We start from the raw sequence: 22,071 nt of genomic DNA on the forward strand, positions 1-22,071 counted from the left end.
GCACTACCTGGCTTGGGAGAGAAGACAGATGAATCTAAGCATCACGCGGGGTCTGATAAAAAAAAAAAACATACTAGTTTACAGACTTTTTGTTATGAGTGTTAAGTCCTTAGGACCAGTCAGGTGTAAGGGACCATATCGTTCTGAACTAGCTTAAGCAAATAACCGCTGTATAGTGCAGCATGCCAATTAGAGTTCAATTAAACTAAAAATTATCCTTATTGAGTGCCTACTACGTGCCAGGCACTGTTCTAAGAACTGACCTAGTTTATCTCACTAAACCCTCATAATAGCCCTATGGAGTGGGCACTATTATTATGCATATTTTATATAGGAAGGACAGAGACTAGGGAGGATTCAGGTATCCAAGCGGTCTGCTAAGTGGCAAGGCTGGAGTTCAAACCTGAATGATCTGCCCTGTGCCAGAACACGTGCACTTGACCACTGGGCAAGTTTGCCTCTCATAATCACAGCTTCCAGCTCCTACCTCTCTCTCGCACGTGTCTAAATGTCGATTTCCTGAGGGATAGAGTCTCACTGAATCACTTCTGGCTTTTAGAAGTTCAGGGCTACCAAGGCATAGCCGTATCCAATGACTACCGTTACGATGTTTCTTTCCATCTCGTCAATTAGTCTTTCTCCAATCTTTTAGTCCACAGATATTTGAGCTCCTACTGCACGCCAGACCCTGTTCTGGATGCTAGGGTTACAGAAGTGAACTAAAGGCCTAGTAAAAGCAGCGAATCAATAACAAAACGTCAAAACATCAAATACATGTTAGGCGATAATAAGCACAGGAGATGCAAAATAACAAGACATTTAAGGGCAATGGGGAGTGCGGGATGGGAGAGTTGCCATTTTAAATGGAACGATCAGGGAGGGCTTCATCAAGGAGGTGACATGTGAGCAGAGGCTTGAATAAAGTTAAAGAGTGAGCCCTGTGAATATTGAGAGGAAGAGACTTACAGGTAGAGGGAACTGACAGTGCAAACGTCCGTGTTAGCGTCACCATCTGGCAATTTCTTCCCTCCAGCTGGCAAGGGTATCTCTGGGTATTATATCCACCCACCTTACGGCCCAAAAGACAGCGCACACCTTTCCCAGTGCTTCCAGGTAAAGTCCCAGGGTGGAAGCTCACTGGATCCATTTGGGTCACATGCCCACCCTGAACCAATCGCTGTGCGTCAGGGAATGAAGAGCTTTGATTGGCTAGTTTTGGCAGGCGCAGCCAGGTGGGTATCCATTCCTCCCCCAGGCGTGTTCCTCGGTGGGGGTGTTTACCCCAGTTTCCAAAGCTCAGGCCAAGCGAATAGCTTTTATGGTTCCGTAATTGCTTTCCAGATTATTAAAGGGACTTCACAGTCCTTGTAAAATCAAATCCCAAGAGTATCGAATTTATAAGCAGTAAAAAAAAAATTCCCCCCCCCGAAACATCACAAATGAAACCTCACACTCCGGAATATTAATGTAATTTTACAATTACAGGATCATATCGTACTTACTGTCTGGCAGCCCTGCCTTAGCACTGAGCAAATATTCAAGCGCTAGTCACTACTAGGATTTTGATGTATTCCTACCCAGACTGGGAAGACATGTCCTTCACCACGATAGTATCAGTAGCTTGCATTGCTGGAATGTTTGCTATGTGCCAAGCCGGATTTTACAGATGAGAAGCCTGAAGCTCAGATAAGGTAAGTCACCTGTCCCGGGTTACACAGCAAGAACGGGTGTCTGAGGCAGAAAGCCTAGCTGTTCCCGCTCCCCAAGCAGCGGCGGAGCCCAAGAGGGCCCCTGCCCCCACCCGCGGGGGCCAGGCTGGTCTGACGCCTCGCTCTTATCTCAGCCCAGGCTGCGTGTGGTCCCGCCCCCTCGGGGGGAGCTGCCACTTGGAGGCGCCTGGCCGGGAAGGGCCTGGTCAGCTGTGTCCGGCGGAGGCAGCTGCTGACCCAGCTGTGGACTGTGCCAGGGGCGGAAGAGGTGGGGCAGGAGCCCTGGGCCCCCGTGGCGGGGGCTGCGTCATGGATCATCTCGGGGCACCCCTCTGGCCTGGAGTCGGCTCCGTCTGTCTCCTGCTCGCTGGGGCTGCCTGGGCTACTCAGCCCAACTTCCCGGACCCCAATTTTGAAAGTAAAGGTAAGGATGGATCTGTGTGGGGACCCCTGCACTGGGTCCTGGGGGCCATGCCGGGTTCTGAACCTCCAAGTCTAGGTCCTGGGGGCCAAATTGATGGCTGAACCCCTAGTCTGGGACCTGGTATGGCATACCGGGGTCTAAGAGCCCAGATTGGGTTCTGGGGTAGAAGATAGAAAGGGACAGAAGGTTCCTTTTTATATTTTCAGGGGGCACGCAAAATCCTAATGGGGCGGGCGTGGTGCTGGGTGTTAACCCCTCAGTCTAGAGTGCCCAAGGAGAGGGGACTTTGCAGACCCTCCATTGGCGGAGTGAAGATGAAGCCCGGGTCCGAGTCAAAGAGGCCGGGCCGCTGGCGACTGTAAACACGGTTTGCACGCGGGCGCCAGATCCCTTGCTCTGTCGGCGGGCACGGTTGGCGCTATCGGGCAGCCGGGAGCCTGCGGGGACCGATAGGGGGCCCGCCTCCTGCACACACATCCACGGGCACGCACGCCTCGGGCTGGGGCGGGGCTGGCAGCGGGAGGCGGAGGCTTTGAACGCTGCGCAGTCCAGCAGGTCGCGGGTGGGCGGTGGGGGTGGAGAGGACAATAAGGCAAGCGACCTGCGCTTGGAGGTCGGGGGCACCACCTCTGCGGACCCCTCGCAGGGCCCCGCTGGAGTAGAGATCGGGAAGGCCTTTTGTCTTATCGGCCTTCACAGGCAGCGGGAGGGAGGGGGAGGACGCTGTGGCCCGGGGACAGTGGCTCGGCTTCCCTGACCCCCTCCCCTCGTTCCCACCCACAGCGGCCCTGCTGGTGGCCCGCCGGCCTGAAGAGCTTCTGTGCTTCACGGAGCGGTTGGAGGACTTGGTGTGTTTCTGGGAGGAAGCAGCAGGCGCAGGGGTCGGCCCCGAGAACTACAGCTTCTCCTACCAGCTGGAGTGAGTCCCGTGGGGCAGGTGGAGCGTGCCCGTGGGGGGAGGGGAGAGCGGGCGAGAGAGGCAGAGCTCGCTGGGGCGCGACCCCAAACATCAGGGCTGGGACAACACCCCTCCAGAGCGGGACTAGGGCGTCGCGTACAGCGGAGCTGGGACGCCTCCTGGTGGTGGTGTCCAAAGTGCGCCAGTGGTCCAGACGGTAGAAACTCCGCGCGCCCTGCCCCCAACTTGCTCCCTCCCCTTTTGGGTCCCTTGGCGCACAGGGGTGAGCCAAGGAAGCCGTGCCGCCTGCACCGGGCGCCCACGGCCCGTGGCACGGTGCGCTTCTGGTGTTCGTTGCCTACGGCCGACACGTCGAGCTTCGTGCCCTTAGAGCTGCTGGTTTCAGCTGCCCCCTCCGGCGCTCCACTCTACCGCCGCACCATACACATAAACGAAGTGGGTAAGTGCACTAGGAATGGGGGAGTGGTCGGGGCAAGGGGCTCGTGGTCACCCACCGCGTGATCGCCCCCTCCCCGCAGTGCTCCTGGATCCCCCCGCAGGACTGCTGGCCAGGCGGGCGGATGAGGGCGGCCAAGTGGTACTGCGCTGGTTCCCGCCGCCTGGGGCCCCGATGGCAAGTCTTATCCGCTACGAGGTGAACATCTCTGCGCATAACGCCGCAGGTGGAGCGCAGAGGGTGAGCGCTGTCCCTACAGCCCGGCCCCCCAAGCCTCTTGGGTCTGCAGCCCCGCCACGCCACTCTGTCCGTCCACTATGGCCTCGCCCTTCCAGGTTGCCCAAGACAGCTCCACACCTACCGACAAGTCCCCTTTCCCAATGCCTCCCCAAACCCGTCTGGACCCAACCCGACCTACCCTTCAGTCCCAAACTCCAGACTGCTTAGGGCTCCGACCCTGAGGGTTCTGACCCAGCTGTTAAGTAGCCAGAGTCACCCTCTCTTTCCTGGGGCCCCTTCCTGATTGGCCCTGGTCCTCCCTGGGCCCCGCCTCCTGGTTTCCCTGCTCTGCCCTTCGCAGGGCCTGGGCGCCGTCCTGCCTTTCTCGGGTGCCTCGGTTCCTCAGGAGCCGCCCCCTCCACGCCCTTCTCTGTCCGCCCCGCCCTTATTGGCCCCTCTTCTCGGACCCCGCCCCCAGGTGGAGATCCTGGATGGCCGCACTGAGTGCGTGCTGAGCAACCTGCGGGGAGGAACGCGCTACACCTTCTTGGTACGCGCGCGCATGGCCGAACCCAGCTTCGGCGGCTTCTGGAGCGCCTGGTCCGAGCCTGCGTCGCTGCTGACAGCAAGCGGTGAGGCCCGAGCAGAGATGTGGGGGGGGGGGCTGGGGCGGAGCTTGGGGAAGCCCACCTTACTGACCGCCCCCCTGCCCCGCCCAGACTTGGACCCCCTCATCCTGACGCTCTCCCTCATCCTGGTGCTCATCCTGCTGTTGCTGGCTGTGCTCGCCCTGCTCTCCCATCGCCGGTGAGTGGTCCGTTCTGGCACTTGTCCCAGACTCCTCCCCACTAATGTCTGTCTCGTGGAAACTTAGGTTCAGAGAGTGGTAGGAATTTGCCCAGGCTCACACAGGGAGGAGTCAGTGGCAGGGCTGGGAGGCAAGCCAGACCAAACCCAAACTCTTAGTTAAAAATCCTCCGGGACATTCACCTGGTTTTCCTTCTGCCTTAGTGGCTGCTCCTTCCTGGATTCTTTTGCTGGGTCTTTTCTCCAATTTCGTCAACTTTTGTAAAATCAACCAGATGGATTTAATGGAAAGACTTAATCCTGAGTGCCTCCTGCCTCTGCTGTCAAGCTCCTTAGACGCCTTATGATATGACCAGCCATCCTGAGCTTTTGTAATTCCCAGCACATACTGTGTGGTTTTACACCCCCAACCTTAGCACATGTGGTTCCTTCTGCCAGGAATGCCCTTCCTGCCTTGCCCGCCAAACAGTCTCCATATTGTCTTTCAAGACCCTGTTCATTTACTTGGTTGGAAAATACTGAGTGCCAACTAGCTATGTGGTGGGCACTGGGGAGAAAGTGGAGAACACACCAGACATGTCCCTGACCTGGTGGTATACTCTTAATTGACTGAGACAACAAACAACAGGTATTTGATTGTAAATTGTGATGAGTGACATCAGAAATAAATGGGGTGTGGGGCATGACAAGATGGTCAGGGAAAAGCTCTAGGAGGTGACATCAGAGTGGAAACCTAAAGATTGGAAGGAGGCAGCCACTTGAAAAGCAGGGAGAAGAAACAGCAAGTGCAAAGGCCTTAAGTTGGGAATGAGCTTGGAACACTGAAGCAGTTGCAGGAAGAGCTTTATGGCTCGAGCAGAGTGTGTAAGGAGGAGATGGTAGATGATGAGTTGAGCGAGGCAACAGGGGTCAGACATGTAGGGTCTTCTGCAGGGCTCGGGGGGAAGAGTTTGAATTTCATTCTGAATGCATTGGAAACCATGGAAAGGAGTGAGAAGAGAAGTAACATGAACCTTCAGACAAGCCTGGGACACATTTAAGGGCGCATGAGGCAGTATATTGAACTCCTATGCATCCTTCAAAATCCTTATCTTTCTGTGGGGCTTTGCAGAGGCTTCAGTCAGAGTCTCTGTTCCTCATCCCCTATGCACTTATCTGCCTTCATGATTCCAAGGGAACAGGACTACTCAGGGGTACTGCTGAGGGTTCAATGACACACATCCATGTACTCATTTCTCTTGGCTTCACCAGGGCCCTGAAGCAGAAGATCTGGCCTGGCATCCCAGGCCCTGAGAGTGAGTTTGAGGGCCTCTTCACCACCCACAAGGGAAACTTCCAGGTAGGTGGCCTAGCTGTCCCTCAGGGCCTGGGACTTCCCCATTCCTGTGGCTGAACCCCGGGTCTCCAAACATGCTGGTGCTCTTTTCCCAGCTGTGGCTGTACCAGAATGACGGCTGTCTGTGGTGGAGCCACTGTACCCCCTTTGCAGAGGACCCACCTGCGGCCCTGGAAGTCCTCTCTGAACGCTGCTGGGGGGTGATACAGGTGGTGGAGCCAGGGGCAGATGATGAGGGGCCTCTGCTGGAGCCGGTGGGTAGTGAGCATGTCCAGGACACCTACCTGGTGCTGGACAAGTGGTTGCTGCCCCGGAGCCCACCCAGCGAGGCCCTCCCACAGCCTGGTGGCAGTTTGGACATGGCAGCCATGGACAAAGGCTCAGAAGCATCCTCTTGTTCATCCTCTTTGGCCCAAAAGCCTGGGCCAGAGGGGGCCTCAGCTACCAGCTTTGAGTATACCATCCTAGATCCCAGCTCCCAGCTCCTGCGCCCAAGGGCACTGCCCCCTGAACTACCCCCCACCCCGCCCCACCTGAAATATTTGTACCTTGTGGTGTCTGACTCTGGCATCTCAACTGATTACAGCTCAGGAGACTCCCAAGGAGCCCAGAGAGGGTCATCCAATGGCCACCACTCCAACCCTTATGAGAATAGCCTCCTCCCAGCCCCCGAACCTTCTCCCTCCAGCTATGTGGCTTGCTCATAGGATTCCCACCCTTAGATGCTTGGAGACCCAGCATGACCTCAAGTGCTAGTCCAGGCTCAAGGCTAACCAGGCAGGGTTGGTAAGGTCTCCTTCAGGACTTGGAATGTCGCTGACCTTGGCTTTCTGCTCTGGACAAACTTACTGTGTTTTTAAATGTATGGTTTTTTTGGTGTAGATACATATATACATGTTTTTCTATCGATTTCTACAAACACCCTGTAAGCCCCGTTTTTCCCTGGGCAGTAAAAGGCCCTGAGCTCAGTCTGAAATTCTGGAGCTGTCAATCTGAATAATAATCATAATAAAATGAATTAGTTAGTACAGGTGCCATAACAATTCCTAAATCTGGGTGGCTTAACACATTAAATGGTTCATTTCTCTTATCTCAATTCAGACAGGTGGGGAGCCATCTTTGGAATGAGTGAGAAACCCAGACTCCTTGGTCTGTAGCTTCACCATCCCCCAAGCCAACCTGGGGTTATTAGATGGATCTTCTGCACTCTTCCAGCCAACAAGCCAAGAGAAATAGAAAATTCTGTGGGACATTTTAGGGATCTAGCCTAGAAGTTGTGTCTCTCTCCTTCACAAATTCCATTGGCCAGAAGCAGTCACATGATCCAAGATAGACCCATGGACGTCTGGGAAACGTAGTTTAGCTGTGCATCCATCCAGGCACAGGAAAGCCAATAACATTAATTCATTAGGTTTTATTCTGAATTAGGCCCTGTTCTAAGAAAGCACTCTGATAACACTGTCATCAAATGGCTCAATGGGAGTTCTGTTTTAACCACTTTTTAAGTTTGATATAACCTAGGAAAGATGAATATATGTGTATCTCTGCTCCAGCAATTTCACTTCTAAGTATATACCCTAAAAACCCTCACACATATGCATCAGGACATGGAAGCAGGCATGTTCACAGAGGTACTTAAAGACAATCTGATGACTAAATTGAGGTATAGTCACCCATGGAATTATATTTAGTAGGGAAAACAAATGAACTAAAAAAATATGACCTAATCTTAGTAACAACGTTGAGTGGCAGAAGGAAGTTGCAAAAGATTACAATTATTGCAAAACTCTTTATAAAGTTCAAAACAGCAAAACTGAATGATATGTTGGTTGGGTATATTATGTACATGAAAATGATATTTTTAAAGGGGAAAAAGCACTTTATATTCTTTAGGTCTTTGAATTTGCACATGTCCCTGAGGTAACTATTCCAGCCATGAGAAACGAACGCATAGAGCAGTTGCTACACACCTTGGTCTGAGCTGGGGTCATTAGCTTGACTGAGCCATGGGGTGATGGTCATCTCTCCATTTGGTCGGAAAGCCACCCACCACTCTGCCCTGGGGCCCAGCCCTCCTGGCTCAAGGCAGACCCGGAGGCCGTGCTGTCCTGGGCCTAGTACATCCGGCCGCAGCCAGCACTGGGCAGGGAAATAGCGCTGGAACAGCGACAGCTGCAGAGCATCTCCACTTTCTCCCTCCTCCTGGGTCTGGAGGGTCACAATGAGCCCACAATCCCGGCCCGGCCCAACCCAGTGGCTGAAGTAGGTAGCTGTGTCCAGAAGCAGAGCAGCCAGGTAGGCGGCTTCCTGGAGCCCTGGGTCTTCCGCTAGGTATTCCTCCAGCCCGTCCAGTAGCAAGAGAGAGGGGGCTGGGCCATGAATCTCATGGACAGAGCACAAGAGCCGCAGAAGCTCACGAGTTGAGGGTGGATACTGGAAGCGGATCTTCTAGAGGGAGGAAAAAAAAAAAAGGGCCAGATTCAATACGAGAAGTTCCCAGGTATAGCAGCCCGGCTTCCTTGCAGTTTCCTGGAGGAGGTGCTCACTCCCTAGACAGCTGGTTACAGAGAAGCAGCTCAGAGTGGCCGAATATTCTATTATGTCCCGCCCCTTTTTATACAGGACTCATTACCAGTATCAGTTCAGAACAAGGCATGTCTTTTTGCCAAATCTCTAAGCCGTCTTTACACGGAAAACTCGCCCTAGCCTAATAGTCTGACTCCATCACTTATTCGGGTTCCGCTGGAAAATACACGCGTCCAGATCAGGATGAGCCCCGCCCCTTACTCCCCTGACTCCACCCATTAGGCGCTGCCTTTCGCTAACTCCGCCTCTTATGGATAGACTTTCAATCTTAACAATACTTCGAATGGCCCCGCCCCTGGCTCATTCCTGACTCCGCCCTATAATGGCTGCTCAGGCGAGACCTTCCTTCGTCCCCACCATTGGCCTATATGCCTGTCACTCAATACCCGACACGTCCAAATACTGGCTACAGAGCCTTTAGTCCTGCCCGTCCGTTACCTGTAATCGCAGGGGGTCGAGTGCGCCTCCAGCGCCGTGGGGAAGACTCTGAAGAGGCCTCCGGGTTAGGAAGAGAACAGGGCCTCGGCCCTCCCCCGCCGCCTCTAGGGCCGCTGCGAATAGCAGCGCTGTCTTTCCAGAGCCCGGACCGCCTAGCAGCAGCAGAGGCGGTCCGGCCTCAGCTGTATTCTCCTCTCCGGGCCCAGCTGCTCTTCCCCGACTTAGCACCCGCCTCAGCGTCTCCGCCATTTGCAACGTACTTCTGTCCAATCAGCTGTCCCTTCCTGCCTTTAGTTCTGCCCAAGCAGAGACCTCATTGGTTACAGTGCATTTAGCTTCTCCAGTGGTTCATACATCTGTCCGTCATACTTAGATCGGCCTTTGCTAGCTCCTCCCCTGGTGTAGGGGCAAATAGGTGTCTTAGGGAGAAGGAAGGAGGCATTTGAGGGGCATAAGGCTGTTCCCTTGGGTGAGTCGACTGACGGAAGCAGCACGAATACGATTTTTGTGAGCTAATCAGACAGATGTAAGGGTTGAGAGTTGGAGGGAGCAGACCCAAAATCACCGACAGTACTTAAAGTTCCTAGCCTCAGTTTGCTCACCTGTAAAATAGAGCTCATGGTAACTCACAGGCATATTGTGATGTGCATGTGTCCATGTGCGTTTCTGATTATGTCACCCAGTGACAGGTGAGAAGGGGAGAGAGGGAGGAGCGTGTGTGCTTGTCTCTCTCCTCACCTAACTACGGGCACAAGCATGTTTGTATCTACAAGCATAGGGACATTCATGTGCAAAACACCAGTAGCCGTCTCTGAGGTTCTGTGAGAAGAGGGGTCTCAACTGGTTTCCTTACTGGCCTGGGGGCTCCGTGGATCCTGTTTGGGGTATGGAAGAAGAAGGGCCATAAACCAAACAAGGTGCCAGGAGACACAGAGAGACTTGGGCGGGAAGAGGGAGAGAGCCAGAGCGAGGACCTTGTTCGTCTCGTTCACTTTGGTATCTGCAGCGTCCAGAGCAGTAACCAGCTCATTGTAGACTTTCAGTACGTGCTCGTTAAATGAATGAATGAAGAAAGGAAGGTAGAGTGATGAGAAACTGGGAGAGAGGAAGGATAAAGGTGAGTGCTCCAGTGATCTCTGGCTTCGCCCCAGAGAAGCCACTCACCCCTGTTACCCTGGCAACTCTGTTTCCTGGTAACTTCAAAGTGGTGCGTTGCCAGGAGACTCAGGGACAGGGCGGAACTGAGATTTTTCTGGGCTTTCTCTCTCCCTCTGAGGCCAGGAAACAGCTCCACAACATGCTCCAATACACCCACCCACACAGCTGGGCACCCCCACACCCCTGGACACACACACACACACACACACACACACACAATAGGACTCTGCATGTACTGCACTTCCAGAATCCCCATCACCCACAAGCTCACAGCCCTTCCTTATCGTGACACAAAGCATCCCATACACAGTCTCTTCCACATTCACGTTCCCATACACTTTCCTTTGTGAAACACCAGAATACACTGATACAACCATACCATTGCTACTGCACACATAACCTGCACACTGTTACACTGCCTTGTCAAATGCTTCCCAACCATAATTCAACTCACTTTGCAACATTACATGCACAGTTACATGCACAGGAGCGTGATCACAGCCCAGAGCACTTAGCTCCAAGACATCCCTGTGGCTCATTTCCCTGCTCCTATTCAGGTCTCTGCTCAAATATCACCTACTCAGAGAGACATTCCCTGACCACCTGTGTAAAATCACACACCCTTCACTCTTTAACTGTTTATCCACCTTTGTTTCTCTTCAGATAACATCACTTCCAATGCTATGAATTTATTTTATAGCTTCTCTGCTGGCTAAATTTCAGCTCCACCACATTAGTTATTATTTTGTTCCCTGCTGGGTTCCCACCTAGAACAACACCTAGCACACAGTAGGTGCTCATAAATATAGGCTGAATACATTGGCAAAGATGCATACATTTGGCCTATTTCTTGTGAATGCAGTACTTCTTTCACTTCTCAGAATCCCCTCTTTATGTCCTATTGGAAGGATGCTTACCTTACAGGGGCTCCTTAGATGAAGGATAGCTCGGGGACAATCTGTGCTTCTCCTTCATTTATTAGCAGCTCAAGTAATTAGCTCATTCAATGAACATTTATTGAGAACCTACTGTGTGCTGGGCCCTGTCCTAGGTATGTGGGTGTGAGCAGAGAACAGACAAGTCTCTGCCTGGTGGAGCTTACATCCTAGCGAGGAAGGAGATAATGACCACTGAGCAAAACGAGGGATTTAAATAGTCTATAAGCACATGATAAGTGTACACAGAAAAAGTTTGTACGGGGAAGGAAAGTTGGAAGGGCCACTTGTTTTCTTTTTGCAATTTTGAATAGGGTGGTAGGGGCAGGCCTCACTGAGAAGGTAACATTTGGGGAAAGGCTTGAAGGAGCTGAGGGGATTCAACCATGCAGATACGTGGGGGAAGAGCCTTCTAAGGGAAGGCGCCCTGAGGCATTGGCTTTGACACAGAATGCTGTGAGGAACCTCAAGAAGGTTTGAGCAGACAGGGGCCATGGTCTGATTTATATTAAAACCAGAGCTCGGTTTTAATGACTTTGAGATGCTGTGAGAACCCAGGGGCACGTCAAGAAGACTTGAATAAGTGTGTCACCTTAGTCTGGGTTTGCTACCTATCCATTTTGGGGTGGGGTTGTCGGCAAGGCAAGGGTTGCTGTCTCCACCCTCTCTAGCAGGGCCAAACACTTCTGTGTCCAGCAGCCCCCACTTTACTCTTTCTTGGCCCGCGCTTAACATCAGGACCATGGACGGAGCCAGACAGGCGGTTCTGGGTGCTGTCCTCTGTGCTGAAGTTTTGCTTTGTCGCACACAGAAGCTGGGCAACAGGAGGGACCGCAGGTCTTAGGTGGGCAAACCCTGGAAACAGGCGGTCTGGTCGGTGCAGCAGGACGCTGCCCCTCCTCTGCCTTCAGCCCTCTCCTACTCCCATTTCATTTATTCAGCCCCAGCACCTCCTCCATCTCCTCTCCCTCTCCCTGCCCTTCCACTTGCTCAGTTCCAGCCACACACCTCTCTGTTCCCTGAACACATCAGGTACATTACCACCTCAGGGCCTTCACGCTTGTTGTTCCCTCTGCCTGGAATTTCCCTGAATACCCTCTTTAAAATGCAAACTGTGTCCCTATTCCAGTTATCCCATTGTCTTCTCCAGCTAAGTGTTCTTATCATTATCAAGGTCTGATAAATCAAATATCCCAATCCTTGACCTAAATCCTTGAACCTAGAGTTTGGAATTCAGAATTTTTCAGATTTGTGAATGGTACTATGGTATAAATACTACATATTGCATAATACACCTAGTGGACCTGGGATAACATCTCAAAATCAACCACTTTGCATAAGGATATCCACATCACATTAATAAAAGCTATAATAACTACATGTCAGTCCAGGTCAGGATTTGCCACACATGAATTAGGAAAGAAATCTTGGTTTATAGACCTTGTTGAAATCTGGAATTGTGGCTTTGTATCTATCATACTTCCCTTGCTTATTCTCTGTCTCTCCCTAGCAGAAGGTGGGCTCCCAGAGGGCAGGGACTGGCATCTGTTCTGTTCACTGCTGTGGCCCCTGTGCCTAACTAACAGCACCTGGCACACAGAAGCTGCTCCAGAGTGCTGAATGGATGAAGGAGGAAGGGAGGGAAGCCGACTCCCCTTTCCTAGTTCCTGGATGACGCGGAGTCCTGAATGGCCTATCTGGAGCACTGCAGAGCCACGGTGTAGGGGTGGGTGTTGTTGTGTGGCTGCCTGCCTGCTCCTACCCTCCCTGGTCTCCACTGGGTCCTCAGAGGTTGGGTCTCAGCACAACATCACTATCAGAACCCCTGCTTGCATCCATGCAGCTAGGGGTTTGGTTTGGAGATTCTTAGTGCTCTGGCCCTATTCCCTGTGCCCTCTGCACCATGGCCATGGTCAGAAGGAGGCCAGATGCCTGGAAAAGACAGTCATGTGAGGCCCCTCACCACATGTTTGTGTGTTTGTGTGGGGATGTCCACAATTGACAGTTAAAGAAAAGAACAGATCTGTGGAGCATAAGAACAAAGCAAAAACTGAAGGAACAAAACAGCAGCGGACTCACAGAATCCAAGAATGGACTAACAGTTGCCAAAGGAAAAGGGACTGGAGAGGGTGGATGGGAAGGGAGGGAGAAGGGGAATAAGGGGTATTACGATTCGCATACATAATGTAGGGGGGACACGGGGAAGGCAGTGTAGCCCAGAGAAGGCAAGTGGTGACTCTATAGCATCTCACTACGCTGATAGACAGTGATTGTAATGGGGTATGTGGTGGGGCCTTGATAATGGGGGGAATCTAGTAACCACAGTGTTGCTCATGTGATTTTATATTAATGATACGAAAAATTTTTAAATTAAAAAAAAGAAACCAGCAGAGAAGATAAGTAACTTTGCAGAGGCCACACAACCAGAAAATACTGAGTCAGGATTTAAAACCAAGTCGTTAGCTCCTTGGTCCCACAATGCCTTTCCACAGTTGCCCTCAGACACACCCACACCCAGACTCACCAACACCTAGATCCATGATTAAAGTTCTTCTTACCTTGCAACCCAGGGAAGGAAGGCAGGTGGCCAAACTTCTGTTACAAACAAGTCTTTATTAAAGATGAGGAGGGAGCAGGAAAGGTGGGGCAGTTTCTCCTCTGCCCAGTGCCTTTGGCTGCCCGAGGAGGGGGAGCCCTCTCTGCTCCACCCATGTCCTCTATAATGGCACATCTGCATGAGGCTGAGGCATGGGGAACGGTGTGGAGAACAGGGGTGGGTTCCAGGAAAAACAGGCCCCTTCCCACAGCCCTAATAACTAACAGAAGGGTTTACAGTGACCCGGGCTCAGGCAAGGGGAAGCACAGCACCCTGAACCCCAAAAACCTCTGAACTGGGGCTAGCCCTGCGTAAGTAGGGAGTTAGGAGGGACTCAGTGAGAGGTTGCACATGGGGGCGGGGCTGAGACAGGAATAGGTGCGCCAAGGACCCTGCCGCAGGGGAGCCTGCCCCCACCCTCCTGCTGAGCATTCTCATTCTGACAAAGGATGACCCCACCTTCCTCCTCTCCTTGGCACGTGCTACAACGTTGGCGGTCCCCCATTGACTGGAATCATACCCACCCACCTTAGAAATTCTGAAAACCAAGGACTCCTACTGGTTGTTCAGACGCTGAACACTGCCTGGAGTTGCCCTCCTGCCTGAGATTCTAAGAATTGATGGGGGAGGTTCCCATTGGCTGAAGTAAAGTCCTTTTGGTTAGAATTCTGAGAACTGGGGGTCCCCACTGGCTGGCAGTGGCCAATAGGGTCAGGTTTTGGCTCTTAAAGGAGCCACCCTAGAGGCCCACCTCCTAGTTATGCCCCTTGGATGGTCCCAGAGGACAAGAGAGGCGGAGGGTCCCCCTAATGTCCTCCCAGCCAGGCTGATATCTGGGCCTGGCTGGTTTGGGGACAGGGGGCTTTGGCACTCACACGGCACACGCACACACACGCGTGGCAGGGGAGAAATGGGGAGCGGGTAGGTTCTGGGTGGGTGGTGGGGCCTCACAGCAGGTGGTCACGGCTGGCAAATAGGTAAGGGCTGAAGTTGTCCCGGTGAAAAGGGGAGGGGTAGAGTCCGCTCAGGGTGTACAGGTCCCGCAGTAGAGGTGTGGGCAGCAGCAGCTTCCGACCACGTCCGCCTCCCCCACCTGGCCCCCCAGGCCCCGGGGAGGAGGGTGAGGGGCCCTGGCTGGGAGCTGGTGCAGGCAGAGGCAGGGGCAGGGGCAGCGGTGTCGGCTCAGACCTCAACCGAGGGCGCGGCACACGGGGCGACGAACACATGGCTGGAGCCCTGGAGGACACGCAGCTGGGGATCAGGTGGCCACGGCGGGTGCAGTTCTGCGGCTCTGAGGGTCAGGGAGCAGAGATCGGGGCATCAGAAAGCTTGGGAAGGGACCACGAGAACATAGGGGAGACCTCTGCGGCAGTGACTGCCATCTGAAAGTCCCCCCTGGTTACCCCCCACTCCCTCGACACTCACTGGATGGGGTGAGCCGTGCCGGTGTCGAATGCGGCCTGCAGGCCTCGGGTTCCTGAGACAAAGAGGCAGAGGGAAGGGGCTAGCGGCCCCCCAGGCCCTGCCGGCCACAACCGCGAGGGGGTGCATTGGGCAGAAAGCCCAATGGAAACATCAACCAGGATTCTCAGAATTAATCATGTTCCCTTGGGAGGGAGAGAGGAGACGGGCACTTGTTTCTGGGACTGTCCCCCAAGACCTAGGCCGCAGAGATGAGCCATTGCCCAACCCCCCATGGCCCTGAGATCCCCATCTCTTGCCTAACTTCCTGCTTCCCTGATCCTCTTCCACCTACCACCCTCTCCAGCAGGGAGCGGCCCCCAGCCCCCCTTACCTGGGCCACACTTAACTTTTCGAGGGGGCTCTCCATGGTGGGGGCTTGGCCCAAGTCCTCCCAGGGGGAGAGCCTTCGGCCAGAAGGCAGCCGGCTCTGGAAGTTGTGCACGACACAGCTGACCTGGGGCAGAGGGAGGGCATTTTGCATGTTGAGGCCTGAGGCCAATAAGTAGGAGTTGTATAAATACCATCCCCATTTTTCAGATAAGGAAACTGAGGCTCAGGTTTCCAAAAGCAGCTAACATTTTTATGGCGCTTCCTATATGGCACCACTGTTCTTTCCATTTTACCAAGAGGTAGGTACTGTTATTTAGTCCAAAGGGTGGGAACAAGGGGAAGGCAAGTAAGGCCAAGTTGTGCAAGAGCAGGATCGGATACAGTCTGCATTTAAAATTTCAGTATTTTTGGACATTGTGTTGTTTGCATTAATTTTGATTTTTAAAACGGTTTCATTAAAATATTATTCAATTCTGTGCTCAAAGCGAGTGGTTCACTTGCCTGGCCCTCTTCCTATCATCCCGTTTCACAGATGAAAACCTCCAGGCAGCGTAAGGTTAAGAGACTCACCCCAGGTCCATACTCTCCACCATCACACAGGCTGCCTTTTGGGTCATGGAGCTGATGGAAGGTCTACCATACAGGGATGGACAGGAAGGTGGCTCACCAGAAAGGTGGCGATGGCTGCCCCGGTAAGGAAGCCAGCCAGAACGTCCGACCAGTGGTTGCGGTACTCAGCCACGCGGACCACGCCCACCAGGAAGGCAGGGCACAGCAGGGCCAGGCAGAGTGAGGGTTTGACCAGGCGGGAGCCCTTCACACGGAACACGAGTGTCACGTACATCTGTGGGAGTCAGACCGGTCAGGGCACATGGGGCGGTGCAGCTGCCAAACCCAAGTGGACACTGCGTTTGGGGTTAGGGGGAGGGTCCGGATCCCCAGGAATGACGCTGGAGTGGGAGGCTGAGGCCAGGGGCTCCAGGAAAGGGAGCCAGGGGAACAGGAGTTCAGGGGATGGAGTCACAGACTCCCAGTGGGTCCTACCAGGGACGGGGATGTGGGCAGAGCACCAAAGAGCAGTGGACAGTTCTGGGGCCTGGTCTCCCCAGGATCAGTCACACACCCGGAAAGATGCTTGCTTGGGGCGTGCTCTCAGAACTAGAGGGTGGAATTGGGGTTCAAGGGGCAGGTTCAAGAGCTCCAGGAGGTAGAGTTCCCAAACCCAGGGGACCACTGACAGGATTTAAAGCTAGTCCCAGATGCTAGGAAAAGGTGTCAAATCAGGGAAAAGAAGGGGACAGAGTCAGGAAGTCCCAGTGGTCAAGTGGGGTCACGGTCAGGTCAACAGAGGGCAAGGACGAAGGGCCCTCCCCTCTCCAAGGGCTCTGGGGGTGCAGTTGAAAGCCCACCCGCCCTCTCCCAACCAATATCCAGGACTTGTAGTATCATGGGGTCATGGATAGGCTCCAGGGAACGGAGTCTAGTGCGCCAGAGAGAGTGTCCTGGACCCTAAGGGTGGAGCCAATGGCCTCCTTGGGACATCGAGTACTGGATCAGGAGGGGTGGCCAGACACCAAAGGTGCGGTCAAGACAATAACAAACTCAGGCTTGGGGGCGTGGCCAGGGCACGAGGGGAGGAGTCAGGGCCTCCATTGGGTAGGCTCTGCCCTGGAGGCGGTTTCACAGTGACAGGGCGCGGCCTTACCCTAGAGAAGAATCTGAGGCTCCAGCCCAGGTGGCCTCCAGCCCGCTGGCCGCCCCCCCAGGACCGGTCCCCCATTTGGGGGCTCACCGCCGTGTAGGTGACCGCGTAGGCGCAAAGGGCGGCATCCTTGCAGGGGAAGGCACGGCGCGCCGCAGCCACCAGGCTGGGGCTGCCGGCGCAGGCACCCTGGTCCGTGACGAAGCGGTCGGGCTCTGGGCGCTCCAGCGAGGGTGGCGGACAGCCCAGGGCCGTGTAGTTGGGGCGGCACACTGACAGAAAGTGCGGCGTGGGGTTGCCGGTCACCACCTGCCCCGCGTTGGCGAAGATAGTCGTGGTGAAGAGGCCAAAGGAGTAGACCCCTGGGGGTGGGGTGGGAGAGGGCCTTCATTCCGGGGCCCTGATCCCCCAGTGATCCTCCCCCAGAGCCCCTTATGGCTTATCTGGGCTCCTGTGTCCCTGTCCCTATGACTGTCATTAAGCACGTCTGAGCCTCCCCCTAACGCCATGACCATTACCGCTGGCTCAAATCCCTCTTCCCTTGATGGCACTCTGGGGCTTGCCTCTGTCCCTCTCGGATCACCACTATGTTGGGGGTTGGGCCATCCCCTGGAATCCTGTCACAGCCAGGCTAGGGTTGCTCAACAGCATTACAGCGGGACGTCCAGGACCTCCTAGGACCACCCTGATGGCGTTTCTGGGCCCCTTTCCACCTGCCCTGGACTAGCTGTTAGTGGGCGGATGGCCACTTTTCCGCTGGGGTCCCCAGTCAGCCCCAGCTGGATCTCCAGCCTGCTGCCACAGGGACCACCATTTCGGATGAGCTCTGCCTCTCTCCTCCCCACAGCCACTAATTGTGGCTGGGACCACATTTAAAACATAGGCTCTCCTCTCCCTGCCCTGGGTCCCCTGGTGTTTGGCCTGTGCCTGGGTCCCCCTTTTCTGCCTGAGACGCTCCTTGTGGCAACTTGGGATCCCTCCTCTTACCGTTGCCATCATAGTTGGCTTAGGCCCCACCCATGTCTCTGGAACCTTCATTATTCCTGGCCTCGGTCCAAGCCCCTATCTGTCCCCTGTAGTCACCAGTATGGCAGTTCTAGGCCTTCTTCCCCCTGGAATGCTTATTATGGCTGGGCCTGGCCCATATGCCTTTGCATGGCTGACCCGTGGCTGCGTCACTCACCCAGGAAGCGGACCAGCCTCCGCAGGGGGGGGCTGAAGCGGCAGCAGGCCCCCGACACGATGGTGCTCTCCCGGATGACGGGGATGGCTGAGGGTGGTGCAGGGAAGAAGGCACGGGCCAGCTCCCCCAGCAGGATCTGTGGGCAAGACAAGGCGGGGTCTCCCTGGGCTTCCAGCCCAGCCCTCCTCCCACCTCCACCTGGCCCTCCTGGGCGGTTCTCCCCACAGTCTGACCACGGCTACCCCCCGTCTCACCGTGAGGATGGGCCCAGCGGTGACGAGAGCGTAGATGAGTGCGGGAGGCGCTCGGCTGGCAGCCTCAGGGCCCGGGTAGGGCTTGGCGTAGGTACTATCGTAGCAGAAGAAGCCCTGGGTGTGCACAGGGAAGGTGTCCGTGAACTCGAGGCGGTAAGCCAGCAGGATCACGATGCCCAGCAGCACCGACTGCCACCCAGTCAGATCAGGGAGAGAGGAGAGAGAAGAGAGGGCGTCAGGCCCAAGGTGGGGCCATGGAGAGAGACACACAGTGAAGTAGAGGGGTGGAGACAATGGGGAGAGAGATCAAAACTGAGGGAGATAAAAAGAGAGGCAGGGAGAGGTGGGGCAGGGGCCGAGAGAAGGGCCAGGCCCTGGGAAGCAGAACGAGAGAAGACAGGAGAGAAAAAGAGAAGGGCCTGGAATAGTAGAATAGAGAGAGGAGGTGAGAGGATATGGGACTGGGGACAGAGTGAGGACGGGCGGGACACACACCAGAGAGAGACCCCCACACACAGAGGGGATGGAGCACCAGACCAACAGGGGAAGAAGTAATACTAAACCTCTTCCATGAACTGATACATGTTACCTTCACAACAGTCCTAGGAGAGAGGGACCCTAACTACGCCCCTCTGACCTATGAGGAAACTGAGGCTCTGGGGAGTATGTGAGGTGCCCAGAGTCCCGTGGTGAGGAGAGGCAGGCGGGACTCGGACTCCTCCCCACTGAGACTCTGGGAGGGTCTGGGAGAGGTTTGGGTTCCTCACCTCCACGAAGACAAAGCAGGGAATGATGGAGAAACTCCTCTTCAGCTGGGGTCTCCCTCCCGCCATGGTGAAGGCAGGGCCTGAAGAGGTGGGGAGGGAGTGGGGCAGCCGAGGAGGGGCGGAGCAGGACCCTCTGGCCACACCCCCACTCTGGCCCCGCCCCCTCGGCCTTCTGGCTACACCTCTGCTTAGCCAGGTCTTGCCCCGCCCCTGCTCCTTGGAGACTCACTCCGACAGGACCTGCTCAGCTCCGCCTCTGCCCGGGAGCCAAGAGATTCTGTAGTGGTCTTCGCCCCCACAGCCTACATACGCACTCTGACCCCATGTCTTTAGGGGAACCTCCCCTCCTTACAATGTGGGACCCCTTTAGAAGAGGCTTTCACAGTTTAATGGGGGCCCCCCACATGCAGAAGGACCCATTCAGCAGGGTCTTTACCGCCACTAATTTTAGGAGACCCCATCCTCCTTCCCCACATGGTTTACAGGGGGGATCCCAGGCTGCGTCCCTCACCTCCACCAGACCCCGCCCCCGAGTCCCTCCCCCAGAGCCCACAGGGGCCGCCCTCTTTTGTGCCCACCAGCTGTGCCTGACTGGTTAAGGCTGGCGGCCAGGCCCTCCTTCTCTCCCAGCTCCAGCTGCCTCTGCCTCTCCCTACTTCCCCCTCCTCCCGGCCCATCTGCCTCCTGGCCTCATGGGGGAAGGCCATCAGCCCTCTTCCCCCAAGCCTAACCTCAGTCCCCAGCCCAGCACAGTCACCACTGCTCGGCCCTTTCTCCCAGCTGATCTCACCTGTGAAAGAGCCTATGGCTTCCCACAGGCCGCCGCCACGCCCACAGACTCACAGCCGCTCCTGGCCACCAGCAGGGCAGGGATGGTTACCCACATTGCACGGATGTGGAAACTGAGGCCCAGGCAGGCAGAGGTAGGCACTGTGGGTCCAGGCTCCCATCCAGGCGGCTCACTCTGTGGTGTGACATGTGGGGTGAGGTTTGCCCTCTGATCCCAGCTGCCCACCTGGACAGTCACCTCACTCACAGAGTCATAATCACACATGCTGGCACCTTGCAAGTACACAGCTCAGCCAGAGCCTCCATCCCAAATGCCACACACACACACACACACACACACACACACAAAACACAGCACAGCTTTCCATCAGCCCACCAACAAAGCTCCAGCACCTGCTGGGTCCCTGCTCATTCAGACAGGTGCCCGACACCCACCACACAAATAACTGCACACACACAAACACGCTGCACAGTGTGCACACGGCCTGTCACAGACACCCACACAGATCAAACAGTACAGTTCCCTCCCCCCCCACAGTCACAGGGGGACACAATAGGTGATCCCTTCCATACCTCACTGCCCCACATACACCCCATGCAAGCCCTCACCCCACCACCACCAGGGACAGAGACTCGCGGCTGCCAACCACTTGAGTCACATCAAAAAAGAGAGTCACTGTACACAACAGGGGTCAAGGAACCGGTCACGGTGTCACACCCCCAATTACAAGGCACTCAATCACAGCCATGCACATTGACAGTCATAGGAGAGACACAGTGCCACAACCACAGCCACATGGCCGCACGAGGTCACATACGTGTATCATGACAGACTTGCACACAGAGCCACACAGCCACACAAGAAAGGCACATGATAACAGTCAGACGCTGGAACACAAAACGGCCCCCCCACACCATCAGATGGAGCCCGGCACAGCAGCCACACAATGACACTCACATGCACCAAGACGGCCACACATTCAGTGCTAGCAGTCACAACAACACGGCCACACACACACCATCAAAGTGATACCCATGACGGCCACACAGGACAGCCACAGGAGGCACAGTCACACACACACCCGAAGCCACACAATGACAGCTATGCAGCCACACACTGATACATACTACCATAGTCAACCTCACCACTGCCACTTGGCTTCTCAAGCCCCGATCCGCTCCGCACTCTCCCCTCCCCCAGCCCGGTCTCCAAGCCCAGCTCGCCGCCTCCCCTCCCCCTCCCCGCGCTGGACCCGCAGGGGACCCCACCCGCAGGAACCGAACCCCGGCGGGACAGAGGCAGACCGACCGAGGGTCGGAAGCCTGCAAGATGGGGTACAGGGGGCGCCCCAAGCCCCTCCCTCTCACCGGGTCGAGGCCGCCGCTACCTGCGCCCCCCGCTCGGCCTAGACGTCACGGGCGAGGAGGGACAGACAGACGGACGGCTGGCCTGGCAGGCAGACGTAGAGATGGGAGATGCTGTCTGTCCGGCCCGGCTCGGCCCGGCCGCGAGGCGCAGACTCCGCGAGGGAGCCACCAGGAGCCTAATTTGCATAACTCCGTGGGGCGGGGACTCGCGGAGTCTAATTAGCATAACCAGGGGGCGCGGCCTAGGTTGCTTTTGGGGGCGGGGCTTGTTAGAAGAGATTCAGGAGGGGATGAAGGATGGAAGTTGAGAGGGAGGACTCTGCGTCTGGGGGCACTGTGGGGAAGAGGAGGCCCGGTCTCAGCTTGACCCTGGGCCGAGGCTCACCCTCTCTGGGCCTCAGTTTCTCCATTTGGGAAGTAGAGGCTGCAGGCCAGATCTCCAGGAGTCCCCAGAAGGGAAGGCTGATGGCTAGTTTGGAAGAACTTGTCTGGCTACTCATATCTGGACAGTCCCCTGACCTTGTCATATACTAAATCTGGCCTCACACTGTCTCAAGACCCTAGGCCCACTCATCCGGGAACAGCCCCTGCAGTCTTCTGCGGAAAAATTGGCAGAGGGACGGGTCACTCTCAGGCACAGGAAGCATCAAG

General features: G+C 55.3%; 3 protein-coding genes across 7 annotated transcripts; 1 reads left to right on the forward strand and 2 right to left on the reverse strand.

The window, feature by feature from the left end:
- Positions 1 to 1,291: 1,291 nt before the first annotated feature.
- Positions 1,292 to 6,873, forward strand: EPOR (erythropoietin receptor). Its single transcript, XM_036883673.2, has 9 exons — positions 1,292 to 1,691; positions 1,844 to 2,133; positions 2,917 to 3,052; positions 3,313 to 3,491; positions 3,571 to 3,728; positions 4,186 to 4,339; positions 4,427 to 4,514; positions 5,766 to 5,853; positions 5,946 to 6,873. The coding sequence occupies exons 2-9, from the start codon at positions 2,019 to 2,021 to the stop codon at positions 6,555 to 6,557; spliced, it is 1,530 nt and encodes a 509-aa protein (XP_036739568.2). The 5' UTR covers positions 1,292 to 1,691; positions 1,844 to 2,018; the 3' UTR covers positions 6,558 to 6,873.
- Positions 6,874 to 7,625: 752 nt separating this feature from the next.
- Positions 7,626 to 9,132, reverse strand: SWSAP1 (SWIM-type zinc finger 7 associated protein 1). The gene is made up of 2 exons (XM_036883674.2): positions 8,875 to 9,132; positions 7,626 to 8,298 (listed from the first exon to the last, which is right to left on the reverse strand). The coding sequence occupies exons 1-2, from the start codon at positions 9,121 to 9,123 to the stop codon at positions 7,813 to 7,815; spliced, it is 735 nt and encodes a 244-aa protein (XP_036739569.2). The 5' UTR covers positions 9,124 to 9,132; the 3' UTR covers positions 7,626 to 7,812.
- Positions 9,133 to 14,019: 4,887 nt separating this feature from the next.
- On the reverse strand, positions 14,020 to 22,050 carry PLPPR2 (phospholipid phosphatase related 2). Of its 5 annotated transcripts, none has more exons than XM_036883710.2 (10): positions 21,421 to 22,050; positions 20,054 to 20,227; positions 19,264 to 19,343; positions 18,497 to 18,685; positions 18,243 to 18,378; positions 17,150 to 17,421; positions 16,025 to 16,171; positions 15,359 to 15,481; positions 14,989 to 15,040; positions 14,020 to 14,854 (listed from the first exon to the last, which is right to left on the reverse strand). In XM_036883710.2, the coding sequence occupies exons 3-10, from the start codon at positions 19,327 to 19,329 to the stop codon at positions 14,511 to 14,513; spliced, it is 1,329 nt and encodes a 442-aa protein (XP_036739605.2). In that variant the 5' UTR covers positions 19,330 to 19,343; positions 20,054 to 20,227; positions 21,421 to 22,050; the 3' UTR covers positions 14,020 to 14,510. The 5 variants fall into 5 exon arrangements, with proteins under 5 accessions (XP_036739605.2, XP_036739606.2, XP_036739604.2 ...); XM_036883711.2 differs by having other exon boundaries at positions 14,021 to 14,854; positions 16,025 to 16,201; positions 18,497 to 18,610; positions 21,421 to 22,049; XM_036883709.2 differs by having other exon boundaries at positions 14,022 to 14,854; positions 16,025 to 16,201; positions 21,421 to 22,047.
- Positions 22,051 to 22,071: the final 21 nt, after the last annotated feature.

This window comes from Manis pentadactyla, chromosome 12 (assembly GCF_030020395.1).
Source record: "Manis pentadactyla isolate mManPen7 chromosome 12, mManPen7.hap1, whole genome shotgun sequence".
In the NCBI taxonomy this organism is placed as follows: Eukaryota; Metazoa; Chordata; class Mammalia; order Pholidota; family Manidae; genus Manis; species Manis pentadactyla.